At 41.0% G+C, this 15,765-nt stretch overlaps 1 protein-coding gene across 2 annotated transcripts in view; it reads right to left on the bottom strand.

Annotated features, from left to right (window-relative positions):
- Positions 1-232: 232 nt before the first annotated feature.
- The window catches only part of LOC115153222 (SH3 and PX domain-containing protein 2A), a 107,409-nt gene continuing 91,876 nt past the window's right edge, over positions 233-15,765 (bottom strand). For both annotated transcript variants that reach the window (XM_029698433.1, XM_029698435.1), the window contains 4 exons: positions 15,268-15,629; positions 15,121-15,170; positions 2,660-2,779; positions 233-2,507 (listed from right to left, as the gene is read on the bottom strand). In XM_029698433.1, the coding sequence (XP_029554293.1) occupies positions 627-2,507; positions 2,660-2,779; positions 15,121-15,170; positions 15,268-15,629 (2,413 nt within the window). In that variant the 3' untranslated portion in view covers positions 233-626. The remainder of the gene's footprint in view (positions 2,508-2,659; positions 2,780-15,120; positions 15,171-15,267; positions 15,630-15,765) is intronic.

The following is a 15,765-nucleotide window of genomic DNA, read 5'->3' as shown; positions in this document are numbered from 1 at the left end:
TTTACCCAGAAATGATTTGATTTTAAGAAAAAATGGCTGCATTGGACCTTTAAAGAAGAAATCATTAAAAAAAACATTTAAAAAAATGGTATGATCAAATATCATTTGAAGTGAATAATGTTTAGCCCATTGGAGATCATTAAGTAATGTTATCTTATCATAAAAACTCACCATGATCAGCCAAAGCTGTCCAAAGCTCCTCCACTGGTGTCCAAATCCCATTATTCTTCCATTTTGGATTAAAAAGCACATTTCATCAAATCAACCACTTTTGTTTAATGATTTTGTTATATATGTGATTGACCTTTTGCTGACTTTAATGCCAAAGGTATTTGTTCCAACCCCCGGCTGTCTGTGAATAGATAAAATCCTGTCAAAAAATTATACTTTGAAGTACTTTCTTTGTCACTTCAGATTACAATAATAAAATGTCAAGTAATTATATGCAGGATTGGTTGGCCACCCTCAGTTTAGAAAACCCCAAGTATACCACTTCAATGATACTGTAAATTGTCTCTTCTGATTTCCATCTTTACATTGTAAAAAACAATGTCTTTCCATTTCGATTTACACTGTCTTCCACGGTCTCTGACCTGATTGCACATGCACTGAATATTAGTGTGTCACTAGCTCTTCCTTTCCAGGTAATTTGAGGGGACCCAGCCTTTTCGAGGTCGACCTCCATCCAGGATCTGGCAGTACCACCACCCATTAGGGTTCCTCTCCAGAACCTCCAGAGTCGTTCCTTCGGGGAACCCCATGGTCTCCTCATCACCATGGTAATCCGCTATGGAGACATACACCTCACGGAGGTTGTTGTGGATGAGGTGGGTTTTGGGTTTCACTGTGGTTTTACCGTTCCTCTGAGACCCCCGGCCCAGTGATTCGGAGCTTCCCGTCCCGGGTCTGTTACCATTCGGCGCTGGGCACCACGGGGTAGTACCAAAGGAAGCGTTGCGGCGCACGGTGGGACTAGAGCGTGGGTGGTCAGTGGAGTTGAGTGACTCACCCCTCCTAAGGGAGCCTACTGGGTTTGGCCCGTCGATGATCGGCTTGGAGATGAAGACAGACTGAGGCCTGACCACCTGCTGCTGTTTCTTAACATTCTTCTGCGAGCCATTGAATAGGCCAAAGGGCTTGGAGGGGATGGGCGGTATGCTCCTCTTTAGGCTCTGGTTGATGTTGTTCAGGGCCTGGACCCTCTGCTCATTCTTCTCCAGGCTGTTGGACTTGCTCAGGCTGCCCAGTTTGGTAGGGGTGCCATCGGACTCTGACCCAGCTTTGTCGTCCAGCTGCCTGATAGGCTCCAGGTAGTAGGTTGGAGCCCAGCCCTCAGTGTCACCCAAGCGGATGTACCACCAGCCACTCTCCTGCTTCTCCAGCACCTCCACTTCCACCCCAGGAGGGAAGCTCATCTCTGAGTCCTGGACCTTCTCATAGGCATCTGTGGTGCGGTAGAGACTGCAGCCCTCGTCTGAGTCTCCCCGGCTGCCTTTAGAGTAGATGGAGGAGATGTCGGAGGTGCTGTGGGAGGACACAGAGTCCTCAGAGGAGATGACAGAGGCTGTTTCAAAGTCTTCTCCTCTGGAGTCCTTCTTCAGCTGGCCTGTAGGCCTAAGTTGTCTCCGGAGGCTGCCGATGTCCATTTTCTCTGCACTGGAGGCCTTGGCCAGCTGGGGCTTAGGCCTGACCAATGGCTTAGGTTTGATGGAGGACTTAGTGGAGCCCATCTTGTGCTCCTCTTTGTCCATCTTGGGCCTGGACTGCTGGGAGAGATCTGAGTTGGACTCTGTAGAGGCAGGTTTGGAGCTGGATGCCCCGGCCTCTGCTTTGGTTTGAGACCAGGACTGGCTGCCGTTCAGCTGGATCATCTTCCCTTTTCTCCTTGCCCCAAACATGGAGTGAGAATTTTCAGCCTTGCTAGTCTCCAACGGGGCTCTAATCTTCAGGGAGTCGGAGTCGCCACTGGATTGTGTATAAGGCATTTCTCTGAAAGGCATGAAGCAGTCATTCTCATAGATACACTCCTCTCCCTCAGGCTCCTCCTCTTCCTGCCCCACGTCCTCGGACGACTCGCCCATCTTGAAGGAGGCGCTATGGAGAGAAGAGGCCGGAGATGGCTTGGAGGACAGGTGAGAGCCCTTCTCTGAGGAGCTATCCTCGTTCTTCCCATCCACTGAGGACCCATCTGTCCTGAGGAACTCAAACTCTGACTCCAGATCAAACCCAATGGCAGGAATGTCATATTCTGGCTCCTCGTACACAGGCCTTCCAGGAGATGTAGGGGACTCTGGAGCCTCGGAACTCGGACTGCTGGTAGGGACAGTCTCCTCAGAGTCCTGCTTCTTGACGGGCGGGGCTGGGGGCGGGACTTTGGGCCGGCTCAGAGTGCTTGTTCTGCGGTTTAGGTTGGGCTTCTTTCGTTTGTCGATGTAGGAGCAGGGAGCCCAGCCCTCTTTCTCACCAATCTGGATATACCACCAGCCACCAGAGTTCTTCTCGATCACCTACAAGACAGAACAAAAAGAATGCATGGGTAAGAATAGGCCTCATCAACTACATGCAGTATCTGTTAATTTCAAGAATTTACCTGAACTATGTCAAAAACAATAACACATTGGACATGCATGCACTCCAAAATATACATAAAAAAGCTTACATCTGCTTTCTGCCCTCCATTAAAACTGATGCCATCTGAAATTACGGACTGGAACTCTGCAATGGTGTAGTACTCTGCTTCAACAGTAGGGGGCTCTGGTGGCGAGGGTAAATTGAATCCCTGAGTGGAAAAAATGTTACAGCATTATGTGTATTGCGCAGCTGATACTGTTAAAAGGAAACAATAATAATTGGCCATAGAGTTCAACTTCCAATTTAAAATAACGATCCTGTTAGATGTCGATTTCCGCCTAAATAGACATACCCAAAAGTAATTATTTATCATGAGAGGGCCATAAACAATAACTAGTAATGCAGCAAGAAAGATTACAATCTCACCTTTCTTGTAAATGTTTTTATAATTTGCCTAGTGTACTCACTTTTTAGGACAAAAGCACAAGTACATAGTAAAAATATGATCAAAATATTAAAATATGAAATATCATATGATGTAGATCCTATTCAACAAAAGTTGAGAAAGAGGCCTTGAAATGACTCAAATGCTTTCTAAATATACGTAGTGTTAAAAATCCTCTCCCCTGGGCATAGAGTTGCTTACATTTATTGAAAGTCTGCTGCAGTGGGAAGGATGCTCTCCCCCTCTGCCTTGGAGGTATGAAGTGCCTGTTTACAGGTCACACCTCTGACCTCTCATGGGACCCTTTACCCGCCAATCATCCCCCTTGACCTTGAGCCAATAGGAACTTTAGGCCGGAACTGATGTAAGTGCGGTAGGTTGCCTAGCGGCTAAAAGCGTTGGGCCAGTAACCGAAAGGTCGCTGGTTCGAATCTCCGAGCCGACAAGGTGAAAAATATGTCACTGTGCCTTTGAGCAAGGCACTTAACCCTAATTGCTCCTGTAAATCGCTCTGGATAAGAGCATCTGCTAAACAAACATTTTTTTTTTTTTAAATGATAGGAATCAGGTGGCCCATCCCGGGGTCAGAAGTCAGTTTCATTTCTCCAGTGAAAGGAGTAGGCTACTCTACCACAACTGGACATTTCTATCGGCTCTTTTCTGCAAAGGATTCTAAATTCTGAACCTCCCTGGTGTGATGTGAATGCGTCGATGATGAGTAAGTGATTCTTTTCACCCACTAGGTCATGCACATAATGTTGTTGAGGGTAATTAGCTTTTTACAATGGTTATTACATGGCTATTACTTTGTACTTATACTTTACATTTTATTATTGTTAATTAAATGGTAAAGTGTTGTCATGACATTGGCCTGATGGGGGAGGTTTATGACCCCCATAAATACCTTTCCCCTTTTTCCTCTCTCTACTCTACCGATGTGACTATTGAAAATCCCTTTGTTAACCTGGAGAGTCTGGTAACATCACAAGGTGGGAAACTGAACCACATTTCGATAATCCAACCAGTTGAAAATATGCGTTGGTACTTAATAAATATGATGTCAGATCAGTTGGCGTCTGAGACATTATTACTGATGATAGGATGACATAAACTGTATCTTGGAAAGTCTACACATTCAGATTCACATGGAATTGTTGTGCAATTAAAATGTTTAAACTATTTGTGAAAAGATTGAATGTAATTTTAGCTCCTAAATGAGAGAATTGGTTTTCATGAGTGAACTATGCTCAACTCAGTGGCCCCGCCCAAGTGAACCGACACTGGTTGTAAACTATGAATCACGGCCCTCACTCCCAACCCTATATAAGCCCCTTTACGAAAATGTAACTTCCTGTTCCAAGGATGCGAGGACTTACCATCCCCCCACGTTGAAAGGACAAAGACCACCTACAGAACTAAGCAAACCTCAGCAAGAACCTAACGAAATTAGCATCGAATTTCAATGTGAAGGTGACAACCTACACGCCCGAAGGATGAATTTCGACTATATTCGACAGAATATAGCATGAGCTTAAAGTATGGCAACTTGGTATGAACTTTGTACCCTTATTCACTAAAGAAGTGATACCTCCTAGCCGTTGCGTTAGCGCAGCAACTGTAGACGTGGGCTAGGAGAGGGCGGACAGAGTATTTATTCTACCACACGACGACGGTACTACCAAGTATGCATTCTACCACCAGACATTCTTCAAAGGACAACCCGACCAATCATCTATGACCAACCGATCGATGCGCGGCTCAGAGTAAATATTTATTGCATTTTCCTTTTCCAAATGGCCGGTTATTTAGAATGCATAAGATACTGTATTTACGATAGCATAGCTGCCTACGGCCTGATAGAGACACAAAACCTTTTTGCTCCTCAGTCTTCCCGCTCTTTCACTCAAACCCAACCCCCTTTCTTTGTGTAACCAGCTGTCATATCTGTTCTGTTCGCTAGGGATGTTTTCCTTTATGACATAATTTGTAATCAATGTATGATACATTCTATGTATATGTAATTATGTGTGATTATTTAGGTATTTAGTAAATAAATAATTAAACCAAATTTTGTATTGCTGATTCAACTTGTTAGCCAAGGTTCGTGAAGATAACCAAGAATTTACAACTTTCAGATGAGACTAAATAAGGTGCCGATTAAATATTGACTGCTACTGATGTAAAAGATTACTAGGTCTTTAAGAGTTTATTCGGAAGATAACAGCTCTATAAACATTCTTTCGTAGTGCCCCAACTTTCTAGTTAATTACATTCACCTGATTAGCTTAATTAGGTAATATTAATTACAGAGAAATGATTTTATGGAATAGCATTTCATATCACTTAATCCGGCATAGCCAAAGACACGACAGCGTTTACATTGTTCTTCTGTGTGGTTTGTAGGTTATTAGAGAATTTTGGCAATAGCTATGCAAAAGTATGTGGACACCCCTTTTCAAATGAGTGGATTCACCTATTTCAGCCACACCAGTAGCTGACACGTGTATAAAACCGAGCACACAGCCATACAATCTCTATAGACAAACATTGGCAGTAGAATGGCCTTACTGAAGAGCTCAGTGACTTTCAACGTGGCACCATCATACTGTAGGATGCCATCTTTCCAACAAGTCAGTTCGACAGATTTCTGCCCTGCTAGAGCTGCCCCGGTTAACTGTAAGTGCTGTTATTGTGAAGTGGAAACGTCTAAGAGCAACAACAGCTCAGCCGCGAAGTGGTAGGCCACACAAGCTCACAAAACGGGGCCGCCGAGTGCTAAAGCTTGTTGGGCATAAAAATAATCTGTCCTCAGTTGCAACACTCACTACCGAGTTCCAAACTGCCTCTGGAAGCAATGTCAGCACAATAACTGTTCGTTGAGAGCTTCATGAAATGGGTTTCCATGGCAGAGCAGCCGCACACAAGCCTAAGATTAACATGCGCAATGCCAAGCGATGTGGCTAGAGTGGTGTAAAGCTCGCCACCATTGGACTCTGGAGCAGTGGAAACACGTTCTCTGGAATGATGAATCAAGCTTCACCATCTGGCAGTCCGACAGACGAATCTGGGTTTGGCGGATGCCAGGAGAACACTGCCCTTTCCTGTTTCAGCATGACAATGCCCCGTGCACAAAGCGAGGTTAATACAGAAATGGTTTGTCGAGATCGGGGTGGAAGAACTTGATTGGCCTGCACAGAGCCCGAACATCAACCCCATGAATTGGAAGACTGTAGCTCCATCAATGTCAGCATCACTTCCAATCCCCCATATATTTTTCTGCAAATATAAACATATACACATATACATACATAACCACATCCATATACACATGTATTGTATTTTTTATTTCACCTTTATTTAACCAGGGAGGCAAGTTGAGAACACGTTCTCATTTACAATTGCGACCTGGCTAAGATAAAGCAAGCAGTTTGACACATACAACAACACAGAGTTACACATGGAGTAAAACAAACATACAGTCAATAATATAGTATAAAAATAAGTCTATATACAAAGTGAGCAAATGAGGTGAGATAAGGGAGGTAAAGGCAAAAAAGGCCATGGTGGCGAAGTAAATACAATATAGCAAGTAAAACACTGGAATGGTAGATTTGCAGTGGAAGAAAGTGCAAAGTAGAAATAGAAATAATGGGGTGCAAAGGAGCAAAATAAATAGATAAATAAATGCAATAGGGGAAGTGGTAGTTGTTTGGGCTAAATTATAGATGGGCTATGTACAGGTGCAGTAATCTGTGAGCTGCTCTGACAGCTGGTGCTTAAAGCTAGTGAGGGAGATAAGTGTTTCCAGTTTTAGAGATTTTTGTAGTTCGTTCCAGTCATTGGCAGCAGAGAACTGGAAGGAGAGACGGCCGAAGGAGGAATTGGCTTTGGGGGTGACCAGAGAGATATACCTGCTGGAGTGCGTGCTACAGGTGGGTGCTGCTATGGTGACCAGTGAGCTGAGATAAGGGGGAACTTTACCTAGCAGGGTCTTGTAGATGACCTGGAGCCAGTGGGATTGGCAACGAGTATGAAGCGAGGGCCAGCCAACGAGAGCGTACAGGTCGCAGTGGTGGGTAGTATATGGGGCTTTGGTGACAAAACGGATGGCACTGTGATAGACTGCATCCAATTTATTGAGTAGGGTATTGGAGGCTATTTTGTAAATGACATCGCTGAAGACGAGGATCGGTAGGATGGTCAGTTTTACGAGGGTATGTTTGGCAGCATGAGTGAAAGATGCTTTGTTGCGAAATAGGAAGCCAATTCTAGATTTAACTTTGGATTGGAGATGTTTGATACATACAGAACCAGTCAAAAGTTTGGACACCTACTCATTCAAGGGTTTTTATTTATTTTGACCATTTTCTACATTGTATGGTATCATGTAGTAACCAAAAAAGTGTTAAACAAATCCAAATATATATTTTATATGTCAGCTTTGCACACTCTTGGCACACTCTTGGCATTTGTTTAACACTTTTTTGCTTACTACATGATCCCATATGTGTATTTTCATAGCTATAGTAAAAACAAAGAAAAGTCCTTGAATGAGTAGGTGTCCAAACCGTTGACTGGTACCGTACATACATACATATAAATACATATACATACATAACTCAGCAAAAAAGAAAAGTCCCTTTTTCAGAACTCTGTCTTTTAAAGATAATTCGTAAAAATCCAAATTACTTCACAGATCTTCATTGTAAAGGGTTTAAACACTGCTTGCCATGCTTGTTCAATGAACCATAAACAATTCATGAACATGCACCTGTGGAATGGTCGTTAAGACACGAACAGCTTACAGACGGTAGGCAATTAAGGTCAGAGTTATGAACATTTAGGACACTAAAGAGGACTGAGGGCTTGTAGGTCTGTTGTAAGGCAGGTCCTCACCAGACATCACCGGCAACAACGTCGCCTATGGGCACAAACCCATCGTCGATGGACCAGACAGGACTGGCAAAAAGTGCTCTTCACTGACGAGTCGCGGTTTTGTCTCACCAGGGGTGACGGTAGGATTCACGTTTATTGCCGAAGGAATGAGTGTTACACCGAGGCCTGTACTCTGGAGCGGGATCGATTTTGAGGTGGAGGGTCCGTCATGGTTTGGGGCGGTGTGTCACAGCATCCTCGGACTGAGCTTGTTGTCATTGCAGGCAATCTCAACGCTGTGCGTTACAGGGAAGACATCTTCCTCCCTCATGTGGTACCCTTCCTGCAGGCTCATCCTGACATGACCCTCCAGCATGACAATGCCACCAGCCATACTGCTCGTTCTGTGTGTGATTTCCTGCAAGACAGGAATGTCAGTGTTCTGCCATGGCCAGCGAAGAGCCCGGATCTCAATTCCATTGAGCACGTCTGGGATCTGTTGGATCTGAGGGTGAAGGCTAGGGCCATTCCCCACAGAAATGTCTGGGAACTTGCAGGTGACTTGGTGGAAGAGTGGGGTAACGTTTCACAGCAAGAACTGGCAAATCTGGTGCAGTCCATGAGTAGAAGATGCACTGCAGTACTTAATGCAGCTGGTGGCCACACCAGATACTGACTGTTACTTTTGATTTTGAACCCCCCTTTGTTCAGGGACACATTATTCCATTTCTATTAGTCACATGTCTGTGGAACTTTTTCAGTTTATGTCTCAGTTGTTGAATCTTATGTTCATACAAATATTTACACATGTTAAGTTTGCTAAAAATAAAGGTAGTTGACAGTGAGAGGATGTTTCTTTTGTTGCTGAGTTTATATATATATATATATATATATATATATATATATATATATATATATATATATATATATATATATATATATATATATACACACTTCCATTCACAAGTTTGGGGTCACTTCGAAATGTCCTTGTTTTTTAAAGAAAATCAATTTTTTTTGTCCATTAAAGTAACATCAAATTGATCAGAAATACAGTGTAGACATTGTTAATGTTGTAAATGACTATTGTAGCTGGAAACGGCAGATTTTTTATGGAATATCTACATAGGCGTACAGAGGCCCATTATCAGCAACCATCACTCCTGTGTTCCAATGGCAAGTTGTGTTAGCTCATCCAAGTTTATTATTTTAAAAGGCTAATTGATCATTAGAAAACCCTTTTGCAGTTATGTTAGCACAGCTGAAAACTGTTGTTCTGATTAAAGAAGCAATAAAACTGGCCATCTTTAGACTAGTTGAGTATCTGGAACATCAGCATTTGTGGGTTCTATTACAGGCTCAAAATGGCCAGAAACAAAGAGCTTTCTGAAACTCATCAGTCTGTTCTTGTTCTAAGAAATGAAGGCTATTCCATGCAAGTAATTGCCAAGAAACTGAAGATCTCGTACAACGCTGTGTACTACTCCCATCACAGAACAGCGCAAACTGGTTCTAACCAGAATAGAAAGAGGAATGGGTGGCCCCGGTGCACAACTGAGCAAGAGGACAAGTGCATTAGAGTGTCTAGTTTCAGAAACGGAAGCCTCACAAGTCCTCAACTGGCAGCTTCATTAACTTGTTAGGGCTAGGGGGCAGTATTGACACGGCCGGATAAAAAACGTACCCGATTTAATCTGGTTACTACTCCTGCCCAGTAACTAGAATATGCATATAATTAGTGGATGTGGATTGAAAACACCCTAAAGTTTCTAAAACTGTTTGAATGGTGTCTGTGAGTATAACAGAACTCATATGGCAGTCAAAACCCCGAGACAGATCGTAACAGGATGTGGAATTCTGAATTGCGGACTCAACTTCAGCACTTTGCCTATATATCACACCGTGAGTTAGGGTTCATTGAGCACTTCCTATTGCTTCCACTAGATGTCCCCAGTTTTTACAAAGTGGTTTGAGTCTTCTACAGTACGAACTGACCGAATGAGAGTCTGTGGAATGTGGTCATAGGGGGAGGGCCATTACCATTATGACGCGGGTGCCTCTGGCTACCCTCCCCTTTCGAAACGTTTTGAAAGACAATGCAACCGTCCCCATGAAATATTATTGAAGCTCTGGTTGAAAAAGGCCCTAAAGATTTATGTTATACAACGTTTGACATGTTTGAACGAACGTAAATTGTTTTAAAAATTGCACTTTCGCGAAGAGAAGTCCCGCGCACGACGGTGCATTTTTAGTAGCCCTCGGAACACGCTAACAAGAAGAAGCTATTGGGACATAAATTATTAACTTTTTCGAACGAAACTACATTTGTTGTGGACCTGGGAGTCCTGGAAGTGCCTTCTGTTGAAGATAATCAAAGGTAAGGGAATATTTACAATAGTATACAAGAGTAGATTTGATATTTGATTGTTCCAAGATGGCGCTGACCTGTAACGCTAGCCTATTATAGTATAGCATCCCCTTTTATTGCAGTGTGATTTCCCAGTAAAGTTATTTTTAAATCTGGCAGTGCTTTCACGAGATGTTAATTTATAATTCTTTGAATGACAATATTACATTTAAAAATGTTTTCGAATAGTAATTTAGTAAATTGTAGCGCTGATCCACCGGATGCATTTGAGGGAAAATAGTTTCTCAACGTCACGCGCCGATGTAAAATGCTGTTTTTATCGAACAAAAGAATGCATGTATTGTGTAACATGATGTCCTAGGAGTGTCATCTGATGAAGATTGTCAAAGGTTAGTGCTGCATTTAGCTGTTTTTTGGTTATTTGTGATGCATGTGGTTGGTCGGAAAATGGCTATGTGAATACTTTGACGATATACTCCTCTAACATTATCTAATGTTTTGCTTTTGCTGTAAAGCCTTTTTGAAATCGGACAACGTGGTTCGATTCAGGAGAGGTGTATCTATAAAACGATATAAAATAGTCCTATATTTGAAAAAATATATATATTACATTTTTCTATTGTTCGGTTATGAATATGGCGAAATTATTTTACGCTGGATGTTGATCCCGCATGCGGGACGGGCGCTTCAGAGGAAGATTGGAAAAAGTGTTATGGATAGACAAATCTAAGTTTGAGGTGTTCGGATCTCAAAGAAGAACCTTTCGTGAGATGCAGAAAAAAATGTAAGATGCTGGAGGAGTGCTTGACGCCATCTGTCGAGCATGATGGAGGCAATGTGATGGTCTGGGGGTGCTTTGTTGGTGGTAAAGTGGGAGATTTGTGCAGGGTAAAAGGGATCTTGAAGAAGGAAAGCTATTACTCCATTTTGCAATACCATGCCATACCCTGTGGACGGCGCTTAATTGGAGCCAATTTCCTCCTACAACAGGACAATGACCCAAAGCACAGCTCCAAACTATGCAATAACTATTTACGGAAGAAGCAGTCAGCTGGTATTCTGATGGAGTGGCCAGCACAGTCACCAGATCTCAACCTATTGAGCTGTTGTGGGAGCAGCTTGACCGTATGGTACGTAAGAAATGCCCATCAAACCAATCCAACTTGTGGGAGGTGCTTCAGGAAGCATGGGGTGAAATCTCTTCAGATTACCTGAACAAATTGACAATTAGAATGCCAAAGGTCTGCAAGACTGTAATTGCTGCAAATTGAGGATTCTTTGACGAAAGCAAAGTTTGAAGAACACAATTATTACTTCAATTAAAAATGATCTTTATTTATGACCTTATCAACGTCTTGACTATATTTCCTATTCATTTTGCAACTCATTTCATGTATGTTTTCATGGAAAACAAGGACAAGGACATTTATAAGTGATCCCACAATTTTTTAAATATACTTTCCTTTATTACTTTCTAACCCTCCACCCCTCCCCTAATTAGAATAAACTAATGTACAACAACACTTAGTCTTCTACTTCCAGCTTACACATATATTTTGTTTGTTTATACTCCTGTCCTTCCTCTAACCACAACCTTTCCCATCTATTTCTTTCACAAAATTTCTAAACCTATACTCGTTTTACGGACACAGTATTTTTTACATTAGTTGTCTTGTTGTTATTAGTTGTTATTATTCCCAACCTTCAGCTTCATTCAACCCCTCCCATCTATCTTTTAACACCATCCATATTGGATTAATATTTGCCATTTATTTTTCAACTGTGCTGTGATGTTTCACAAAAGTTCTGAACCTTTCTATTCTCATAATTTTTTACAGATTGTAAATAAAAAATACACATTTTTGCTAAAAGTATTATATTATTGATCGATTGACTATGACTTTTCAGATCACCCAGTAGTGCTATCTGCAGAGTTAGCTCCAGGTAAATGTTGCAATTCTTTAGCCATTCCTACAGCTATGACCAAAAACAAGCTACATATGGAAAGTAAAAAATGGTTGATTCTGTCTCTTCACAGCAAAATCTGCAGAGCTGGGAAGATTGTATCCCCCATATATATAACATTCTACTGGTTGCAATAATTTTGTAAAATAATTTAAAATGAACAATTCTAAGTTTTGATTCTGACGTCGTTTTGTGTACCAGTTCATAAACATGTTTCATGGAATCCGTACGTCGAAAATCTCTTCCCAATTATTTCGCAATCTATATGGCACAGCAGTACATTTTTTGGTCGTTAAATTAAACTTGTATACTTTTTTATTTATCACAATTTTCTTTAACCAATTATGGTCTTTAATGCAGGGCCGACAGACAAGTTCCTTACTTTTTCCCCCTTCCACTTTACTAATTTTGGGTAGAGCAGACATTTCCATACATTTATGTTAGCTGTGTGACATAACTCCACCAGTCCTATTTATGATATAATTTACAAAGATTACACAATTATTTTTATTTTTATAATTTCTTTTATCTATTACTATATTTGAGTTTAACCACAATATTTGTTGTATTATTTGTTCAGTTTTTTTCTGGTAGATTAAATCGAAATTGCAAACAACTTTCTATGGCTTGTTTAAAAAATAGTCAATATTTGGGAGATTATTTCCTTTTCAAATAACTGAAAGTGCGAGGTTGTAATCTGAATAAAGGGGAAAAGGCCATTCTTGAACATGGGGTGAGACATTTTTATTAATTTGCTAGAGAACCTGTTCGGATTTAAGTATAACTTTTGTTTTACTGAAGCCTTTAAAGTCTAATGCTTCAATATTTAATTATTTCTGCCCTCCGAATTCATATTCATTATATAAATAGGCCCATTTCATTTTCACTGTTCGCTAGGTGTAGGCAAGACCATAAGCAAATAGGTAAACTGGGATTTGACTAAAGAGTTAATCAGGGTGATTTTTCCACAAATAGACAGGCATTTTCCTTTCCATGGTAGCAAGATATGATCTATTTTTGCTAACTTTCTATTAAAATGTATTGGAGTGAGATCATTTATTTATTTCGGGATATGTATACCGAGCATGTCTACTTCACCATCTGACCATTTTATTGGTAAACTACACGGTAATGTAAAAGTTGTATTTTTAGTTATCCAATACATAATTTAGTACACTTATCATAATTTGGTTGTAATCCAGAGAGGTTAGAAAAAGTATCTAAATCCTCTATGAGGCTGTGGAGGGATCCAAATTGTGGATTTAAAAGAAAACATGAATCATCAGCGTACAATGACACTTTTGTTTTTAAGCCCTGGATTTCTAACCCCTTGATATTATTGTTGGATCTGATTTTAATAGCTAACATTTCGAGGGCCATAATAAATACATATGCCGATAGTAGACAACCTTGTTTTACTCCTCAACAGTTTAAAACTTTCAGAAGTAGCAATTATTTACTCTTTTACACCGTGGATTACTATATATGATTTTAACCCATTATATAAGAGATTCTCCAAAATTGAAATGTTCCAGGCATTTATATATAAACTTCAGTCATACTTTCTCTAAAGCCTTTTCAAAGTCAGCTATGAATAGCAGGCCTGGTTTCCCAGATTTTTCATAGTGTTCTATTGTTTCCAGTACTTGTCTTATATTATCTGAAATTTATCGTCCATGTAAAAAAACCTGTCTGATTAGAATGAATATGCGACAATACCTTTTTAATTCTATGCGCTATACATTTTGCTAGAATTTTGGCATCACAACACTGAAGTGTAAGAGGCCTCCCATTCTTTAAGTGGACTGGATCTTTATATTTACCACTTGTATCTTGTTTCAGTAATATTGACATCAGACCTTGTTGAGTGTCCAATAATCTACCATTTACATAGTAGTGGTTAAAACACGCTAATAACTCCTGCACTTGTTTGTTTAGTTGAGGTCATGTGCAAATTCCTTTAGAATGGGCCCCTATGGCCTAAAATGGCAGTTGTCTAACAGCCTGGCTGTTATTTTACTGTTAATGTTGCTATTGTTGCTGGGGTTTATAGCCATTATCATTGCACTCTATGAACAATTTATATCATGTTTACTGCTATTTATAAGTTATTATTGCTGGTTTATAGTTATTACCTTTGCACTTCATAAGACATACACTGTTTACCACTGTTAGCTAATTGTGAATGCTAATGATGCGCTATCATTACTTAATGCTAATTGCTTGATTAGTACTGCTAGTCATTTGCCATTACTGCTAAGCTATGCTACTCTGTTACTATTACTGCTGCTATTACTGCTCCCTCATGCTAATTGATTTATGCTATGCTATTTCACGTTAGGCTATGCTGCTACATCCTAGTTTGTACTACTGCTAAACCCTTGCTGCTTGTTATTGTCATTATGCTACTGTATAATATTCCATATTGCTGCTTATGTCATTATTACTCATCATCTGCTACTACATAGTATTTACGCCTAGCCATAAACCTTTTAACACATATTTCCCATTTCTTTTTTATTTCTCAGTATACCATTCATTCAACTACACCATAAAGCTGTGTGTGTCTGAGGCAATAAAAGGGTTGAACTTGAGTCCATGCCCTGATCGTCATTGTGCCTCTAACCGGGTACCCAGAGAGATCATTCCTTATCTTAACCGGTACCTTCATTTTTGGAGTCCATCACCAGTTGGTGGCGCTGTTTTTCATATAGTAACATTCAAATTATAAATTACTAACTACAAGATTTCACCTTCCTCATAACTGTAAAATAGATATGATCATATTTAGTGACAGTACAAAAATGGCATCATTTTCTGTACAGGAAAATCACGGTCACCCCATAATTAGGGGACTTTACATCTAAAGAGGATTTATGATTTGTTTCATACTGACCAGAGTTGCATCTCTGCGAGGAGGTGGCTTTTGTCTGAGGATTGGGGAGCCTAGAGAGAACACAATTTGGTAGATATAAAATAATGTGAGTGTATTAGTTTAACAAACAGTTATTACTTCCAATTCAGTCTCTGAATGACAACTCACTGATCTCTATACTGTGAGGAGCGATGCGGGCTATGACTGGAGCGGCTGGTTCTACTCTGCCCTTAACATCCACCAGTGCGGCACCAGGGCTGAAGTCTGAGCTAGAGCAGGGTATGGGCAGGCTGATTTGCCTCTTGACCAGGGAGGGGGTGGTCAGGGGGTTGTCCTCTGGCTGGCCGTCTGTCTGCACGTCCATCTCACTCAGGGCCTTCTTGTTCAGCAAGTTGCTGATCTCCATGATGTTGCTGATTATCTCCACCGGGCCAGTCAAGGGGGTCTTCTTATTACTACTACGGGGAGAGAAGTCCTCCATCACCTTCTTCAGGTAGGAGGCCGGGGCCCAGCCCTCCTTATCCTGGTACCTGTGGAGAGGGAGGGAGAGAGGAAGAGAGAATGGAAGGAAAGGGGAGAGAGGGGGTGATCATGAGTGAGAATAACCATAATTGAGAGACAGTATAAACAGGCAACAGTTTATATTGTGGTTGGAGCACAAATCAT

Source organism: Salmo trutta, chromosome 18 (genome assembly GCF_901001165.1).
Source record: "Salmo trutta chromosome 18, fSalTru1.1, whole genome shotgun sequence".
Taxonomy (NCBI): Eukaryota; Metazoa; Chordata; class Actinopteri; order Salmoniformes; family Salmonidae; genus Salmo; species Salmo trutta.
Note: the sequence above shows the minus strand (reverse complement) of the source record. Positions and strands in the feature narration are given on the sequence as shown.